Source organism: Ostrea edulis, chromosome 2 (assembly GCF_947568905.1).
Source record: "Ostrea edulis chromosome 2, xbOstEdul1.1, whole genome shotgun sequence".
Taxonomy (NCBI): domain Eukaryota; kingdom Metazoa; phylum Mollusca; class Bivalvia; order Ostreida; family Ostreidae; genus Ostrea; species Ostrea edulis.
Window position 1 is genome coordinate 52,142,024 of NC_079165.1, and position 17,500 is coordinate 52,159,523.

The window sequence follows — 17,500 nt, forward strand, 5'->3', positions numbered from 1 at the left end:
ATGTACAGAAAATGGTGAATTTCATAACCCAGGGTTATGACTTTAGGATTAGTCATATCTTTTGATGTTTTAATGTAAATACACCTATTATTTAAAGCCTTTCATCAGTGTATGCACTTTTGAGGGCCGTGAAGTTTTAAGAACACATCTTGTTTATACTGTTGCTGAACATTAGAATTTATCTTAGATATATTCAGAACAGGAATTTTTTTTCTAGATTTCATAGCCCATGGAAGTAGTGATACTTTTTCACTAGTATTCAGGTGACCGAGAAGGCCTGTGGGCCTCTTATTTCGTTACAGATACAAATATTGCCCTGAAATTTACACATAAACTTCCTTTCAGAGGAATACAAGTTCAGTTTGCATTTTAGCTGGATTGGTCCATCCATCCGTAACCTACATTGGGACTAAAAGTAGGTCAAACAGTTTTTCAGGCTTTTTTTTCATTATGGATACAGATATTGCCCTGAAATTTAGTCAAAGGCTTCCAGAAGTTCCTCTTGGAGGAATACTTACTAAGTTCCGTTTGCATTTCAGCTGGATTGGTCCATCCTTGACCTACTTTTGAGCTAAAAATTGGTCAAACAGTTTTCCAATCTTTTTTCATTATGGATAAGATATTGCCCTGATATTTAGTCAAAGGCTTCCTCCGAAAATGCAGTTAACATTTCAGCAGGATTGGTGCACTACGACCTACAGTACCCTAGGGGTAGAAATAGGTCAAACAGTTTTCCAGATTTTTTTTTGGTATGGTCACAGGTACTGCTCTGAAATTTAGTCACAACCTCCCTTTCAGAGAAATACATAATCAGTTCACATTTCAAACATTTCAACTTAACCATGACCTACTTTGGGGCTAAAAGTAGATCAAATGGGTTCCTAGACTTTTTATCTATTAGATATTGCACTGACATTTTGCCACAACCTCACTCTCAGAGAAATCAGTTCACATGTCAGATGGATTGGTGCACCATGACCCACTTTAAGGCTTAAATTTCCTAATCAGAATGTGTGTTGTATCAATTCAGAGTTCACAATATGCTTACAGGTTGAATTTCACTATTCGACGGGCGTATATTGTACCGTTTCCGGTACTCTTGTTTGCACTCAGGAAAGAGGTAATTTATACCTATTAACAACACACTTTGGGAGATTTGGGTAAGCGGGGGTATTCTTAGTGAGCATTGCTCATAGTACCTCTTGTTTTACTTAACTGTTTAACGTAAATCATAGAAAATTTATGACGTCATAATCAAATGACATTGCAGCAGTGTGAGACAGAAAAAATTTCACATGGCTGTCTCACATGAGTAAAGTCGATCTCACACTGGTGATAATGTGAGAAAAATATTTCCTTGACCTGCTACAAAATAACTATATATAAACAATATTTAACCAACCCAAGCCCCAGCAGTACAAAAGAACATCAGCCACATTACTGTACATTAAAATGGTAAATGGAAATCTTTTGTTTAAAAAAAATCATGGCGTGGTATGCAGCCTAGGTGTCATATCACCTGAAGAAGGGTGTGGATAGTTACATAGTGCAGGTTGATCTATGGGTGTCTTAAAATGACATTAAATGTGACATGGATGGGTTTCATCTCGGTGGCATATCAAACGCTAAGACTTACTCGCACCTTTCACTGAGCATGTAATTTGGAATTTTGTTAGTTTTGAAACCTCTTTGTGTTTTGATCTGGAATAAAATTCCCATCACAATATTTTTGTTCTTTTCATCAACAAATTTATTTTTTTCATCCCCAATCAAGTGCCACGTTGATCTACAATGACTTGATAATGCTAGGTGAGTTCTGAATGACCATGCAGGAACGAACGGTTTGAGGGAATGAATGCTTTATCGAGAATGAATGGTTTTAAATGTAAACTTAATGGTTTGGTCCAGGAACGTAACGCTGAATGGTTTAGTGTGGAAATGGAACAATTCTAGTGGAGATTGGAACAGTAATGGAACATTTCATTTGTTGTAGTAGTATGCTTCAGGGTCTGTATTAAAATCAAGATTATTTTATTGATATTCAAAATTTTTAGTGTATGATGTGCAAGTATGATAGGCAGCACAGTGGTTTGAAGAAAATATTTGTCAATGAATTTTCTTCATACTTCGCAAAACCGTAGTGTAGTGGACCCTAATGATACAAATACAGTGGAACCTCGTCATAACGTTCCCCTTTTATTACGTTAGTCTGCATATTACGTTGGAATTTCAAACACAAAACCATTTCTTAACAAACCTATATAAAATAAACCTCGTTATTACGTTGTCCCAAGATGCCGGGACTCGGTATTACGTTGTAAAAATTCCGACAAAAACATAACAAACACCTAATTATTCAATAGTGATTCTCAAAATAATAAGCCATTCACACATTGACTGCTCTAGGCAGTCACCATGTAAATTTCCTGGTCTGTTAGGGGATTAGAGACACTTGAATGATCACGCTTCGATAGATTTAGCGACATCAATACAGGGTGAATACCCCGTATCGAAGCCAGTGATAAACAATTAAATAATGTTTATAGAAAATGTACTCCATAAAATTGTCTTCATTTTTCATATTTTGATAATCGAAGAAATAATCATTTCTCAACCACATGTGTGTTCAGCATAGTGTGAATACCTTCGCTATTAAAACTCTATTTACGGACAACTTTGATACCAAACATGAAGGACGAAATTTATTGTAGCAATGTTAAAACAGCTCAGGTAACTGCTTGGACATAGGTGACTAAAGGAAGTGTTCAGTTTAAAAAAATGTCCCTTTGGACAGTTCGTAAATCTCGTCCATACAAACACAGATCAAACTGTCCAGTGTTATCGGCCAATTCATGCACAGCATTTAGCTCAGTGAACATTTTAAAATCCCTTGATGTGCATATGATTTTAGTGTTATCATTTTGTGTTTCAGTGAAATCTTCATGCATCGATCATTATAGTTTTTATGTGGATTGCACTTAAATTGTTCTCCGTGTTTATCGTTGGTGAGAAAAGTGTGTAAGTGTTGGGTATCGTGTGTGTTTTGTGTTTATAGTTTTGTTGATTTTTGGGTGGGATTTTTTTATTGTGTTGCGTATTGTGTAATTAGAGAATTTAATAAAAACGATGTTTTGCTTTTTTTTTTATGTACGATTGTTGAATACGAACCGGAACGAGTTATTGAGTGAAAGTTGAACATAATGGTGGTCCATGCAAACAAATGCAGAAAAGCAACGTTTATCAAAACATCCTTACGTATCCTACCCCAGAAATAAAGAAAAGGGATAAGAACATGAAGAATTACGGACATTTAAGATGAGATGTAAATAAATCAAGTGTCATAGTCTTATAAACAAAGAAACAGTAAAGTTATATTCACACACACCCCCCTTCACAGAGTATCAACAGAAGATAAACAATTTCCAAATTATATTTTTAACGGATTTTACTGGCAACGTTTATTACGTTGCCCCCGATATTACGTTATTTTATCGTGGCAAATTGAAAAACGTAATATTGGGGTTCCACTGTATGTCCAAATCATATGAGTGGTCTTATCATGAAAGGGAGTTAATATGGGCATTCGCTTCCCGAAAACTAGTGAAAACTGATTAAAATGACATTATCTATAGTCTTTGGTGATCAGATCTTCCAACTTCTGACCTGTTTTTATATTCTTACGAGGCAGAATTTATTCAAAAGCTTCTACATGGGAAGAAAAAGTATCTTGCTGTGACCTTTAACTCAACATTTAGGTATATCGGTGATGTTTTATCTGTTGATAATACTCATTTTCATTCATATGTTGATTTGATATATCCTAGTGAACTTGAAATAAACACCACCACAGAGTCTTCCATATGTGCTTCATTCCTCCATATTGCAGTTGGTTTTCGTCCGTCTGCGTTGTGCTTCGTCCGTCGTGCAACAATTGAACATTTTTAACTTCTTCTTAATAACTACCAGTCCAATTCTTTTCAAATTTGGTATGAAGTATCATTGGGACAAGGGGAACATAAATTGTAAATTTCAGGACTCCAGCACCCCTGGGGCCCTAGGGGTGGGGCCAAAATTGACCAATTTTCAAAAAAATTTCCCAAGAACCACACACGTGCAAGAAAAACTAAATGCATGGTGATGTAGAGCAGGAAGGCCTCTACCAAAATTGTAAATTTCATGATCCCCGGGGTAGGGGTTCTGACACCAGGGCGGGGCCAAACTTGGTATATAGTGTTTATGTGTAAAACACTTGAATATCATCTTCTATTGATACTAAATTGAAAGTAAATAGATATGTAGAAAGAGCAGTTAGTCCTTTACCAAAATTGTGAATTTGATGATCCCAGGGGTAGGCGTTTTGGTATCGGGGTGGGGCCAAAATGGTCAGTTATCAAATGTCTAAACAATAGACATTTTTAACTTCTTGATAACTATCATTCCAATTCTTTTCAAATCTGGTGTGAAACATATTTGGAACAAGGGGAACATAAATTGTAAATTTCAGGACTCCAGCACCCTTGGGGCCTTAGGGGCAGGGTAAAAACTGCCCAAAATTGACCAATTTTCAAAAATCTTCTTCTCTAGAACTGCACATGTGTAAGAAAAACTAAATGCATAGTGATGTAGGGCAGGAAGGCCTCTACCAAAATTGTAAATTTCATGATCCCCGGGGTAGGGGTTCTGACCCCAGGGTGGGGCCAAACTTGTTATATAGTGTTTATGTGTAAAACACTTGAATAACATCTTCTTTAGTGCTATTTATACTACATTATAAATTGAAACTAAATGGATAGAGCAGGCCGATAGTCTTTTACCAAAATTGTAAATTTGATGATCCCCAGAGGAAGGGTTCTGACCACCAGGGTAGGGCCAAACTTAGTATATAGTATTTATGTGTAAGTTTGCTGATACTGTATAAAATCTAAATGCATACTTGCAGATGTTTTAATGTTAATACACCTATTCTTTAAAGCCTTTCATCAGTGTATTGCACTTTTGAGGGCTGTGAGGTTTTAAGAACATATCTGGTTTTATACTGTTGCTGAACATTAGCATTTAGCTAAGATATTCAGAACAGGAAATTTTTTTCTAGATTTTATAGCCCATGAAAGTAGTGATACTTTTTCACTAGTATTCAGGTGACCGATAAGGCCTGTGGGCCTCTTGTATTGAACATCAATGTTAACGGCAAACAACAACTCAACCTTATGACAAACAGGATAACTTCAGCTTCTCCATATTTATGTAGCAATATACCCTTTTCATCTGCATATGGTGTTTATGTCTCTTAACTGATTCGATATGCATGTGCATGTTCTGCTTATGATCAGTTTTTGAATTGAGGAAGGCTACTCACAAATAAGTTGGGTGTTACAGGGGTTTCAAGTTTCGTTTAAAGTCAGCATTTCGCAAATTCTAATCATTATGATGATCTCATTTACAAATACAACCTGTCATTAAGTCGAAAGCTGTCTGACATCTTTCATACCAATTGTTAGGCCATTGTTTACATATTGATTTTGAAGGGCCTCCGTGGCCGAGTGGTTAGAGCATCGTTCTCAAAATCACACGGCCTCTTACCTCTGGTCGGCGCGGGTTCGAATCCCGCTCGCACCGGTAAGTGCGGAAGTTTCCCAGTTTACTTTCGGAAGGTATGTAGTCTCTTCCCAGGTACATTGTATCTGGGTTCTCTCTTCCACCAATGAAAACTGGGCGCCACCAGATAACTGAAAAATTGTTGTGTTGTGGAAAACAATCAATTAATCGTATTGATTTTTACTACGGATTACTCCATTTACCTTATCAAGATATAGGGCTCGTGGTGGATGTGAACGGTCGACAGGGGATGCTTACTCCTCCTAGGCACCTGATTCCACCTGTGGTGTGTCTATGGGTACGTGTTTGCCCAGCCCTTAATTTTATATTCTTGATGGGAATTATGAGATTGATCACTGTTCACTTTTCATTTACTCGCAGTCCTTTTAAACTTTCTCTGAATTTCACACAAACTATGCTGATACCCTTTCAATAATTTTTCAGTTATCTTTCCAGATTGTATGGTTTAGTGAAAAGAACTATTAATAATATGTGAAAATTTACTACATTTAACCCCTTTTCACTATTGTTCTGATTTTATTAGAAACGTGTCAATGAATTTTTTCCAATCACATTTAAATGAACTATTGTTTAATATGTTGTGGGAATAAATAAATAATCAAGTTTACAGCAGGTGTGACACGATAAAGATCCCTCCCTGCTCAATGGCCATAAGTGCCGAGAATATAGGCCTAAATTTTGTAGCCCTTCACCGGCAGTAGTGACATCTCCATATGAGTGAAATATTCACGTCCCATTAAACAATATTCAATCAATCAATCAATTTACAGGCTTTTTTAGGTCACCTGAGTAAACTCAGGTGACCTATTGCAATTGGTTTTCATCCGTCGTCGTGCGTTAACAATTGAACATTTTTAACTTCTTCTTAATAACTACCAGTCCAATTCTTATCAAATTTGGTATGAAGCATCATTGGGACAAGGGGAACATAAATTGTAAATTTCAGGACTCCAGCACCCCTGGGGCCCTAGGGGTGAGGCAAAAATGACCAATTTTCAGAAATCTTCTCAAGAACCACACACATGTAAGAAAAACTAAATGCATAGTGATGTAGAGCAGGAAAGCCTCTACCAAAATTGTAAATTTCATGATCCCCATGATAGGGTTTCTGACCCCAGGGTGGGACCAAACTTGTTATATAGTGTTTATGTGTAAAACACTTAAATTACATCTTCTTTAATGCTATTGATACTAAATTGATAGTAATTAGATATTTAGAAAGAACAGGTAGTCCTTTACCAAAATTGTAAATTTGATGATTCCAGGGGTAGGGGTTTTGGTATCAGGGTGGGGCCAAAATGGTCAGTTATTAAATGTGTGAACAATAGACATTTTTAACTTCTTGATAACTATCATTCCAATTCTTTTCAAATCTGGTGTGAAACATATTTGAAACAAAGGGAACATAAATTGTAAATTTCAGGACTGATTAGTGATGTAGAGCAGGAAGACCTCTACCAAAATTGTAAATTTGATTATTCCAGGGGTAGGGGCTTTAGTATCAGGGTGGGGGCAAAATGGTCAGTTATTAAATATGTGAACAATAGGGATTTTTAACTTCTTGAAAAATACCATTCCAATTCTTTTTAAATTTAATATGAAGCATCTTTGGAATGAGGGGGACATAAATTGTAAATTTCAGGACCCCTGGGACCTTTGGGGCAGGGCAAAAACTGCCCAAAATTGACCAATTTTCAAACATCTTCTCTAGAACCACACATGTTTAAGAAAAACTAAATGCATAGTGATGTAGAGCAAGAAGGCCTCTACCAAAATTGTAAATTTCATGATCTCCAGGGTAGGGGTTCTGACCCCAGGACGGGGCCAAACTTGGTATATACTGTTTTTGTGTAAAACACTTAAATAACATCTTTATTGCTATTGATACTAAATTGAAACTGAATGGATATTTAGAAAGAGCAGGTTAGTAGTCCTTTACCAAAATTGTAAATTGCATGATCCAAGGCATAAGGTTCAGGGTGGTGTCAGATTTGAAGGAAGTTTGGTGATACTGTATAAAAACCAAATGCATACTTGGGAATAGCAGAAAAGGATGTACAAAAATTGTAAAATTTCACAACTCGGGATTTGACACTAGGATGGGTCCAGATTAGTCATGTCTTTTGATTTTGATACACATATTATGTAAAGCCTTTCACCAGTGTATGCACTTTTGAGGGGATTGAAGTTTAAGAACACATCTTGTTTTTATACCGTTGCTGAACATTAACATTTAGCTTAGATATTCAGAACAGGATTTTTATTCTAGATTTCATAGCCCTTGGGAGTAGTGATACTTTTCACAAGGCCTCGTACTCAGGTGACCGATAAGGCCTGTGGGCCTCTTGTTCTACTTAAGGACTTATAAACTAATAACTAAAAATAGTATATCTTAAAAATCTATGATTTAAATATAAATACATTTTTCTTAGACTGAAGTTATGCATTTCTTATTAGTCCCCTACCGGTTTGTAAAATTGAAGGGGACTATAGCTTTGTTTCTATTCCATCTGTCCCTCTGTCTGTCAGTCTGTCCCATATTGGTTCGGAACAGGAATTTTTTTTCTAGATTCGTAGCCCTTGGGACTAGTGATACTTTTATATGTGTACTTTTGCTGAATATTAAAATTTAGATTAGATATTCGGAACAGGAAAATTTTCTAGATTCCATAGCCCTTGGGGCTTATAGTGATACTTTTAACTATAATACTCATGGCCGACAAGGCCTGTGGACCTCTTGTTGCTCTTGCACTACTATAACTGCCACTTATCACCATATATACTTGAACAGTACCTTTAATGCTTATCAATATTTAAGAATTCCAATATTCTGAATATTTTTTTCATAATTCGAAGCGAAATTTATGGAAATTGAAGGAAAAACATGCATGCATAGTTGCCAACTCACCCAATTTTATCAGGTTACACCCGATTTTCAACCAGTAATCCGATTATTATGTATGACCCAGTGGGTCATACCTTTCATCAGATTTCTGTGTTTGGTTTCGTAAATTAGTTCCTGCATGTAATTTCCAGTTTGCAACACAAGCTTGGATCTACGTAAACATGTACATTACAGATAATTAAGTTATCAAAGCAGGTGTTAACAATTATCTGTGAGTTGATTTGACAAATCGGGGATTAAAGTCATTATGTAAAATGGTTTCCACCAGGAAGAGATCCTTATTAGGTCCAGCAGACATGCCAACAAAAAGGAAAACAATGGGTATGGTTTTTGGTATGGGTGGGGCCAATTTTTAAATTCACAGTTTTTAAATGTGTGAAAATTAGAACTGTTTAACTTCTTGATAATTACTATAATTTCAATTCCTTTCAAATTTGGTATGAAGCATCTTTGGGGCAAAGGAGACATAGATTTTAAATATCAGAACTCCTGTCCCATAGGGCGTTAGGGGTAGGGCAAATACTGCCAAAAATCGACCAATTTTCGAAAATCATCTTTACGACTGTATATCTTTAAGAAAACTAAATTCATAGTGATATAGAGCAGGATGGCCTCTACCAACATTGTAAATTTCATGATCCTCAGGGTAGAAGTTCTGACTCCAGGGCAGAACCAAACTTGTTATATATATAGTGTATGTGTGCAAAGCATGTAAATGATATCTGCTGTAATGCTTTTGATACTAAATCAAAACTAAATGGATATTTAGAAGGAGTAGGTATATATAGTCCTTTACCAAAACTGTAAATTTCATTATCTTAATTCGGTTTCAGGGTGGAGCCGAAATTATTATAGTGATTATTGTCTTTATCATTTGAAGAACTTCTTCAAGTTTACTAATGCAGTATAAAAACTAAATGCAAATTTAGGAAAAGGAGAAAAGAATGTACCAAAAAATGGTGAATTTCGCATCCAAAGGGTGGGTCCAAATTAGTGATATCGTTTAATGATAATACATATATTATGTAAAGCCTTTCATCAGTATATATGCACTATTGAGGGCATTGAAGTTTTAAGAACACATTTTGTTTTATAGTGTTGCTGAATATTAGAATTTAGCTTAGATATTCAGAACAGGAAAAGTTTTCTAGATTTTTGGCCCTTGGGACTAGAGATACTTTTAACTAGTACTCAGATGACTGATAAGGCCTGTAGGCCTCTTGTTAATTTTAAAGGTTTTCTTTCCAAACTGCTGGCAGAGCACAACACCCCTAGTTGCTGATTGCTCCACCAGACTCTGCAAGGCCATGTTTACAGACAACATTTTCCCACCAGACTCTGCAAGGCCATGTTTACAGACAACATTTTTGTCAATTTGTCAGTGTCTGTTGTCTTGCATTGTCCGTCGACAATTGAATATTTTTAATCTTCTTGATAATTACCATTCCAATTTTTTCAAATTTGGTATCGAGCATCTTTGTAACAAGGGTGGCATAAATTGTAAATTTCAGGGCTTCTGCATTCCCGGGGCCTTGGGGGTGGGGTAAAAAACTGCCAAACTTATTTTCAAAATTCTTCTTTTCTACAACTGCACATCTGTAAGAAAAATGTAAAGCAGGAAGGCTTCTTCCAAAATTGCAAATTTCAAAATCCCTGGGGTAGAAGTTCTGACTCCAGGGTCACAGGCCAGACTTGGTATATATAGAGTATATGTGTTAAGCATTTAAATGATATCTTCTTTAATGCTATTGATACTAAATTGAAACAGAATAGATATTTAGAAGGAGTTGGTAGTCCTTTACCAAAATCTTAAATTTCATGATCCCAGGGGTAAGGGTTTTGTTTCAGGGTGGGGCCAAAATTATTATAGTGATTATTGCCTTTATCATTTTGAAAGACTTATATAAGTTTTCTGATACAGTATAAAAACTAAATGCATATTAATGAAAAGCAGAAAAGGATCAATGTTCCAAAATTGTGAATTTCACAACCCCAGGGTTTTGACTCTAGAACTGGTCCAAATTAGTCATATCATATGGTAATGTTACATATATTTTGCTTTCATCAGTATAAGCACTACCAGGGGTATTTAACTTTAAGAAGACATCTTGTTTTATACTGTTGCTAAATATTATAATTTAATTAGCTTAGATGTGCAGAAAAAGAAATGTTTTCTAGATTTCATAGCTAGTAATACTTTTAACTAATATTCAGGTGACTGATAAGGCCTGTGGGCCTCTTGTTCAGTAATCTTACCAATTAAAGCAAATCATATGCTTTAATTTATTTTTAATTTTGATATCTAGTCCTATTATATGGGTACCTGTAAAGTACGAAACGAGACCTAACGAAACAGATAGTATAACCGAACTCTTTTAATTATATAATAATTAAAAATGGTATCTCATGCCCCTGTGAAAGTTACCACATATGAATAAAATTCACCTCCCCTTTGATGTAGGCTTTCGGGTTGACTGTTACAAAGTTTTAAAAGTTCGAAAGGGGAGGGGGGGTGGTCGTTGAGTAAGCACAAAGTACATATCCGAAGTTGATTAAATCATGAAAACCATGTGCAATTAGTTTTGGATCCAGAAATTTCAGAACGGAGGGTTACAGTCTCACAGGTCGGATGTCTGGGGAAACACACCAAATTTAGGGGTGGGATCGCTGGCGTTGGATCTGCCTTTCGGCATAAATACACGTTTCAGTATTTTTTGCTCTAAAGATAAATCTATGTATACATGTGGATATTGTGTATGGTATGTATCAAATGGTGGATTCTGAGTATGTTTTCCCGTTCTCTTTGCAATTTCTGCTTCCCTTGTTCATAAGTCTTTTGATTTTACAAAATGCTGACCTCCTCCTGATATTATTGCATAAAATAGTTTCCCTTTTCCATCCCCATTTCAATTCCTCATTTTAGCAACACCCCAAATATATAGAGTTATCTTTAGACTTACTGCATATATATGAATAATACTTTTTATGCCCCCCTTTGAAAAAGAGGGGGCATATTGTTTTGCAACTGTTGGTCGGTCTGTAGACCATCTGTTGTCCGCTCAATATCTTGAGAACCATTCACTTGATGATAATGATATTTCATATGTGGGTTAGTTATGAGTAGAAGAGGATCCTTATTGTTTTTCAGGTCAAAAGGTCAAGGGTCAATCTACTCTGGACATAGGAATATAATGTCCGCTCAATATCTTGAGAACCCTTTGCTTGAAAGACATCAAACTTGGCACACTGGTACATCCTAAGGAGTAGATGACCCCTATTGATTTTGAGGTCATATGGTCAAAGGTCAAGGGTCAAACTGGGCATAGGAATATACTGACCATTCAATGTCTAGAGAACCCTTTGCTTGACAGACATCAAACTTGGTACGCCAGTACATCTTCAGAAGAAAATGACCCCTATTGATTTTGAGGTCACATGGTCAAAGGTCAAGGGTCAAACTGGACATAGGAATATACTGTCCGTTCAATATCTCGAGAACCCTTTGCTTGACAGACATCAAACTTGATACACTGGTACATCTTCAAGAGAAGATGACCCCTATTGATTTTGAGGTCACATGGTCAAAGGTCAAGGGTCACATGGGAATATACTGTCTGCTCAGTATCTTGTGAACCCTTTTCTTGACAGACATCAAACTTGGTACACTAATACGTCTTCAGGAGAAGACGACCACTATTGATTTTGAGGTCAAAGGTCAAGGGTCACACTAGACAGGAATATACTATCCGTTCAATATCTTGAGAACCCTTTGCTTGACAGACATCAAACGTGGTACACTGGTACGTCTTCAGGAGAAGACGACCCCTATTGATTTTCAGATCACATGGTCAAAGGTCAAGGGTCAAACTGGACATTGGAATATACTGTCTGCTCCATATCTTGAGAACCCTTTGCTTGACAGACATTAAACTTGGTACACTGGTACATCTTCAGGAGAAGATGACACCTATTGATTTTGAGGTCGCGTGGTCAAAGGTGAAGGGTTAAACTGTACATAAGAATATACTGTCCGCTCAATATCTTGAGAACCCTTTGCTTGACAGACATCAAACTTGGTACACTGGTACATCTTCAGGAGAAGATGACTACTAATTATTTTAAGGTCACATGGTCAAAAGTCAAGGGTCAAATTGGACATAGGAATATACTGTCCGTTCAATATCTTGAGAACCATTTGCTTGACAGACATCAAACATGGTACACTGGTACATCTTCAGGAGTTGATGACCCCTATTGATTTTTAGGTCACATGGTCAATCCACTCTTGACATAGGAAGATATTGTCTGCTCAATATTTTGAATTGATGATACTACTCTCAATTAAATGATGTGTGTGTGTATAACCCTTTTCAATTTTGCACCATGAGGGGCATATGTGTTTTACAAACATCTCTTGTTAATAATACATGTATATATATCTTGCCGAATTGCATTCATATAATATGGTATACTATTTAAATATTTTCCATTATTGAAAGTACTCGCACCTACATGTAGCAGTTAGAGATAAAATAAGAGGTTAAATGTCGTCCTGCTTTCAACTTTCTCGGACACCAGCTTCTTCAAACAATTCATGTTTGATGCTAATTAACCGATGGACCACTTAAAAATGTATTAGTCAACACGAAAGACCACATCAACAGGGAAGAGAATTTCATTTATATGTGGTAACTTTCACAGGGACCTGAGATACCACTTTTTATTATCATGATTACACAGTTCGGTTCTACAATCTGTTTCATTTTGGTACGTTTCGTTTCAGCAGATTCCGTTTCGTTTTGGCAGATTTCGTTTCATTTCATTTAATAGATGTAAATTTCTGTAGTTTAAAATATGTCTGTACTATACATGTAATAAATTGTGGTATATTTTTAACTTCTTGCTGAATAGTTGATGATTCTAATAGAATGAATATATATATATTTCTTTTACATTGTGTTTTTCATTGAAGTTAATAGATAAGAAAACACACTTTTAAAATACAATGTATGATTTTAGGCCTAGATTGATATTTTTTGTTTTAAAAAGACAAATATCTATATATTTTCATGACAAAATGTCTTGAATTTAGGGAAAAAGTTGGTTTGTATGAAAAATAGGGGGAAATCCCAATAATCAAGCCTCAGCAATTTTCTCATTTGCTCAGGTTTCATAGCCTTACCTCTGTGACATCATAATGTACAAACAGCACCATGTCATAGCCTACTCAACGTAGTTTAGTGGGCTATAAATTTCATAACTAGTAAAGCAACGACAGCCACTTTTTTGTCCTGTATCAATCACATGATCATGCAGTGTCCTGCCTATCCTTAAGAATAACACAAAGTAGTATACAAGTCATCCAAGGCCAGAACATTTCTTGGATTGATTTGTAAATTTTAAAAGAAAGCTGGTCTGATGGATTTGTAAAGTTTTAGCAAATTTATATATGACATTGGGCATGTAAATTTTTTGCTTCACTCAGCAAATGTATGAGAGTCATCAGTCTTACTATGCTGCTTTTGTTGAATACTTCTCATTCTACACTTCTCTCTTCGCTTTGCAGGTAATCCTTTCTTTCCACCAGCTGGCAATATTGACCAACCAGTCCTAAATGTAGATAATACTAGGTCAACTCCAGCTCCATCCATCCCATCTCAACCAAGCCTAAACACAGAAGAGCAGGAGAAAAATAATACACAGTCAAGTAGTGAGATGTTGTACATGGTGCTGGGGATTGTCCTGGGAGTCATGATGCTGTTCCTCATTATCTTCATGTTCATGTGTTGGTGGAAGCAAAGACAGCAGAGAAGGATGATGGGTAATTTAGAGGGGAGAAGGAAATTTATTTCAGGGGGGATTGAAGTATAAGATTTCTATCGAAGTTTAGTCAGTTTCCAAGTACCCTGGTAAATTATTGGATAATGGATACTGTCTTCAAGGATTATAATGAATAGGAAATGTGAAAATTCCAGCACTGCAGGGTTGTTTCTCTCTTTCTCTTTCTCTGTATAATAAAAATGCACCATCTGTGTTGTTGAAGTGTACTATCTAAAACAGTTCCATGTCCAATTTTGTGGTAAACAAGTGTTTAAAAGCCTTTTTTTTTTAAAGCTTTTCTAATCAAAATTTGTCCGTCGTCTGCGTAAACTTTTCACATTTTTATCTTCTTCCCCAGAACCACTGAGCCAATTTCAACCAAACTTGACACAAATCATCCTTGGGTGAACGGCTTTCATGTTTGTTCAAATGAAGGGCCATGCCCACTTCAAAGGGGAGATAATCACAAAAATCCAAAAATAGGGTGGGGTCATTTAAAAATCTCAAGAACCACTGTACCAGAGTAGCTGAAATTTACGTGAAAGCTTCCTGAAATAGTGCAGATTCAAGTTTTTTAAATCATGACCCCTGGATGTAGGATGAGGCCACAAAAGGGGATCAAAGTTTTACATACAAATATATAGGGAAAATCTTATTCTCAAGAAACACTGGGCCAGAAAAGCTGAGATTTACATGAAAGCTTCCTTACATAGTGCAGATTCAAGTTTGTTTAAACATGGCCCCCGGGGGTGGGATGGGGCCACAATAGGGGATCAAAGTTTTACATACTAATATATAGAATAAAATCTTTAGAAACCTTCTTCTCAAGAACCATTAGGCCATAGAAGTTTACATTTTCATGAAAACTTCCTGACATAGTGGAGATTCAAGTTTGTAAAAATCATGGCCCCTGGGGTAGGATGGGATCACAATAGGAGATCAAAGTTTTACATGCGAATATGTAGGAAAAATCTTTAAAGATCTTTTTCTCAAGAACCACTGGGCCAGGAAAGTAGAAATTTACATAAAAGCTTCTTGACAAAGTGCAGATTCAATTTTGTAAAAATCATGGCCCCCAGGGGTAGGTTGGGGCCACAATAAGGACCAAAGTTTTACATGCAAATATATATGGAAAATCTTTAGACATGGACCAAGGTGACTCAGGTGAGCGATGTGGCCCATGGGCCTCTTGTTTTGTTATTATTTTTCTCCTTTGTTTTGTAGATGCAATGAATGATGCAGTGTGTCAAAAGTTCCAGGACTCTTCTCAGAGAATATACACAGACAGTCTACATAAAAAATATCCAAATGGAAGTGTGTTTGGGTGCAATGGGGTAAATGGATCTATTCCCAATGGGCATGCTGGTAATGCATACACCAGAATGAACATTAATGTGAATCCACTGTCTGAAATTGATATAGCCAACCATAATCAGGGATCCAGTTACCAGGTTCGTGTATTTATGGACAATTTCGATGCTCAAATTGAATATCAGATATGATGTTGAAAAGTTAGTTTATAAAACTAAATGAACTACAATAGCATGGTTTATTTCAAAATTGTTATGGTGTTACTGATTTGTTTAGCAAAACTCTTTAGAATTTTGAAAGTTGGCTCCAAAATTCATATAACATTCTTTTACTCTTGTAGACAACTACATTTGTGCCGAATGGCAGTATACCAAGTCATTACAATGAAAATGATAACAATTTCAATAAAATTAACTGCAGTATGGATGGTTCACTACATAGTACTTCTCATCATAGCCAACACTGCATAGAGACAGTAGACTCTATGGGAGGGGGCGAGGCACCGGCCTGTCCCCCCTCACCTCATTCAGGTCATGTGCCAACAGGATTTAATAGTGATTTCAATTCAGACTCACAGCAGGAAACTTTTTCTCATGGTGGATGTGATCCCCATTTAAGAGTTTTTCACCATGAGAGTAGCAGGGACATAGGAGTGCATTATTCTTGTGACAGTTTGCCAAGAGAAGGTGGTGCTAATTCCGGAAAGCCCAAGTGCCGACGAAAACGGGCATCAAGTCAAGATCATGGGATGCGGGATCAGGCCACCAACACAGATCTAAGTAGCAATGGTATGTAATTTCTTCAAAATGTTTATCTATCCCATGCATGTACAAAGACTCGTGTAGCAAAATCTGTTACTTTGGAAAGGACATATTTTCATATCTGATTATGAATGGTGGGATCCAGCACCGATCATCATTCCTCTCTTCATCATCAGTGGGTCCATACCAATTTGTTCATTCTTATGAATGATTGGTCACTTAAGGATGACCAAAAGCAATTTTGTCCAATCATCAAGTCCCTTTATACTAGTAGACACTTTCGGTAGACAATATGTTGCTATTGATACCGTAATTTTTCCAACAATGATCATTATCTGTTATTTTCATATATTGGGTGACTGGCTCCAATATATTTGGTAGTAGTATTGAATGAGAAGAATGTAAACTTGAGAGATATGAATTGAACTTGTATAGCAAAGGATGAGCACTTGCCCCCCTCCCTTTCCAATTTCAAAAAATCAGAGGTTGGGGGAAAATAAGGCAGAGGCAGGTTTAGCTTACGAATCCTCCTCACACCATACCCCCTGCCATGATTTAGGATTTTAAAGTTTGGGCGAAATTCTTTTTTTATTTCATGCTTGTCAAGAATTTTTGACAACCTTCAACTTGAACACCCCCACCCCCCACCCCCAACCCCCTTTGAAAAAAACAATGCTATGTGCCTGAGGTTAGAAATATTTCGGGTAATAACTATATTTCTCTTATTATCATGATTATCACTAGAGAATCTACTCTGAAAATTATCATCTAACGGGTATTTGTCATTAAGCAGTCAGTGGTTCAGAATGAACAAGATATTGATCGACCTTCTTGTTTGTCCCTCAGAAAAATCGTCAATATGATTGGCATTTGCGTTAGGTATGGGTTCAAAATGTGATATTCTTGTACAACGAACTCCAGTCCCTCATTCAAAACCTCCTCCAGTTGCGAAATAAGCTTGCTTTTGTTTTGATTCACAAATTAAATCTGATTGTGGTCTCTCATGACATCACAAATTCGGGGAATCAGGAACAATAATTGGATAACAATTTTCTATTTACACTTCGATTGCATAAAATTGATATTG

General features: G+C 36.4%; 1 protein-coding gene across 11 annotated transcripts in view; it reads left to right on the forward strand.

Moving 5' to 3' along the window:
• Nucleotides 1-17,500, forward strand: part of LOC125682084 (cell adhesion molecule-related/down-regulated by oncogenes-like) — a 230,502-nt gene that overhangs the window by 200,438 nt on the left and 12,564 nt on the right. For all 11 annotated transcript variants that reach the window (XM_048922483.2, XM_048922482.2, XM_048922479.2 and 8 more), the window contains 3 exons: nucleotides 14,088-14,342; nucleotides 15,566-15,792; nucleotides 15,993-16,440. In XM_048922483.2, the coding sequence (XP_048778440.1) occupies nucleotides 14,088-14,342; nucleotides 15,566-15,792; nucleotides 15,993-16,440 (930 nt within the window). The remainder of the gene's footprint in view (nucleotides 1-14,087; nucleotides 14,343-15,565; nucleotides 15,793-15,992; nucleotides 16,441-17,500) is intronic.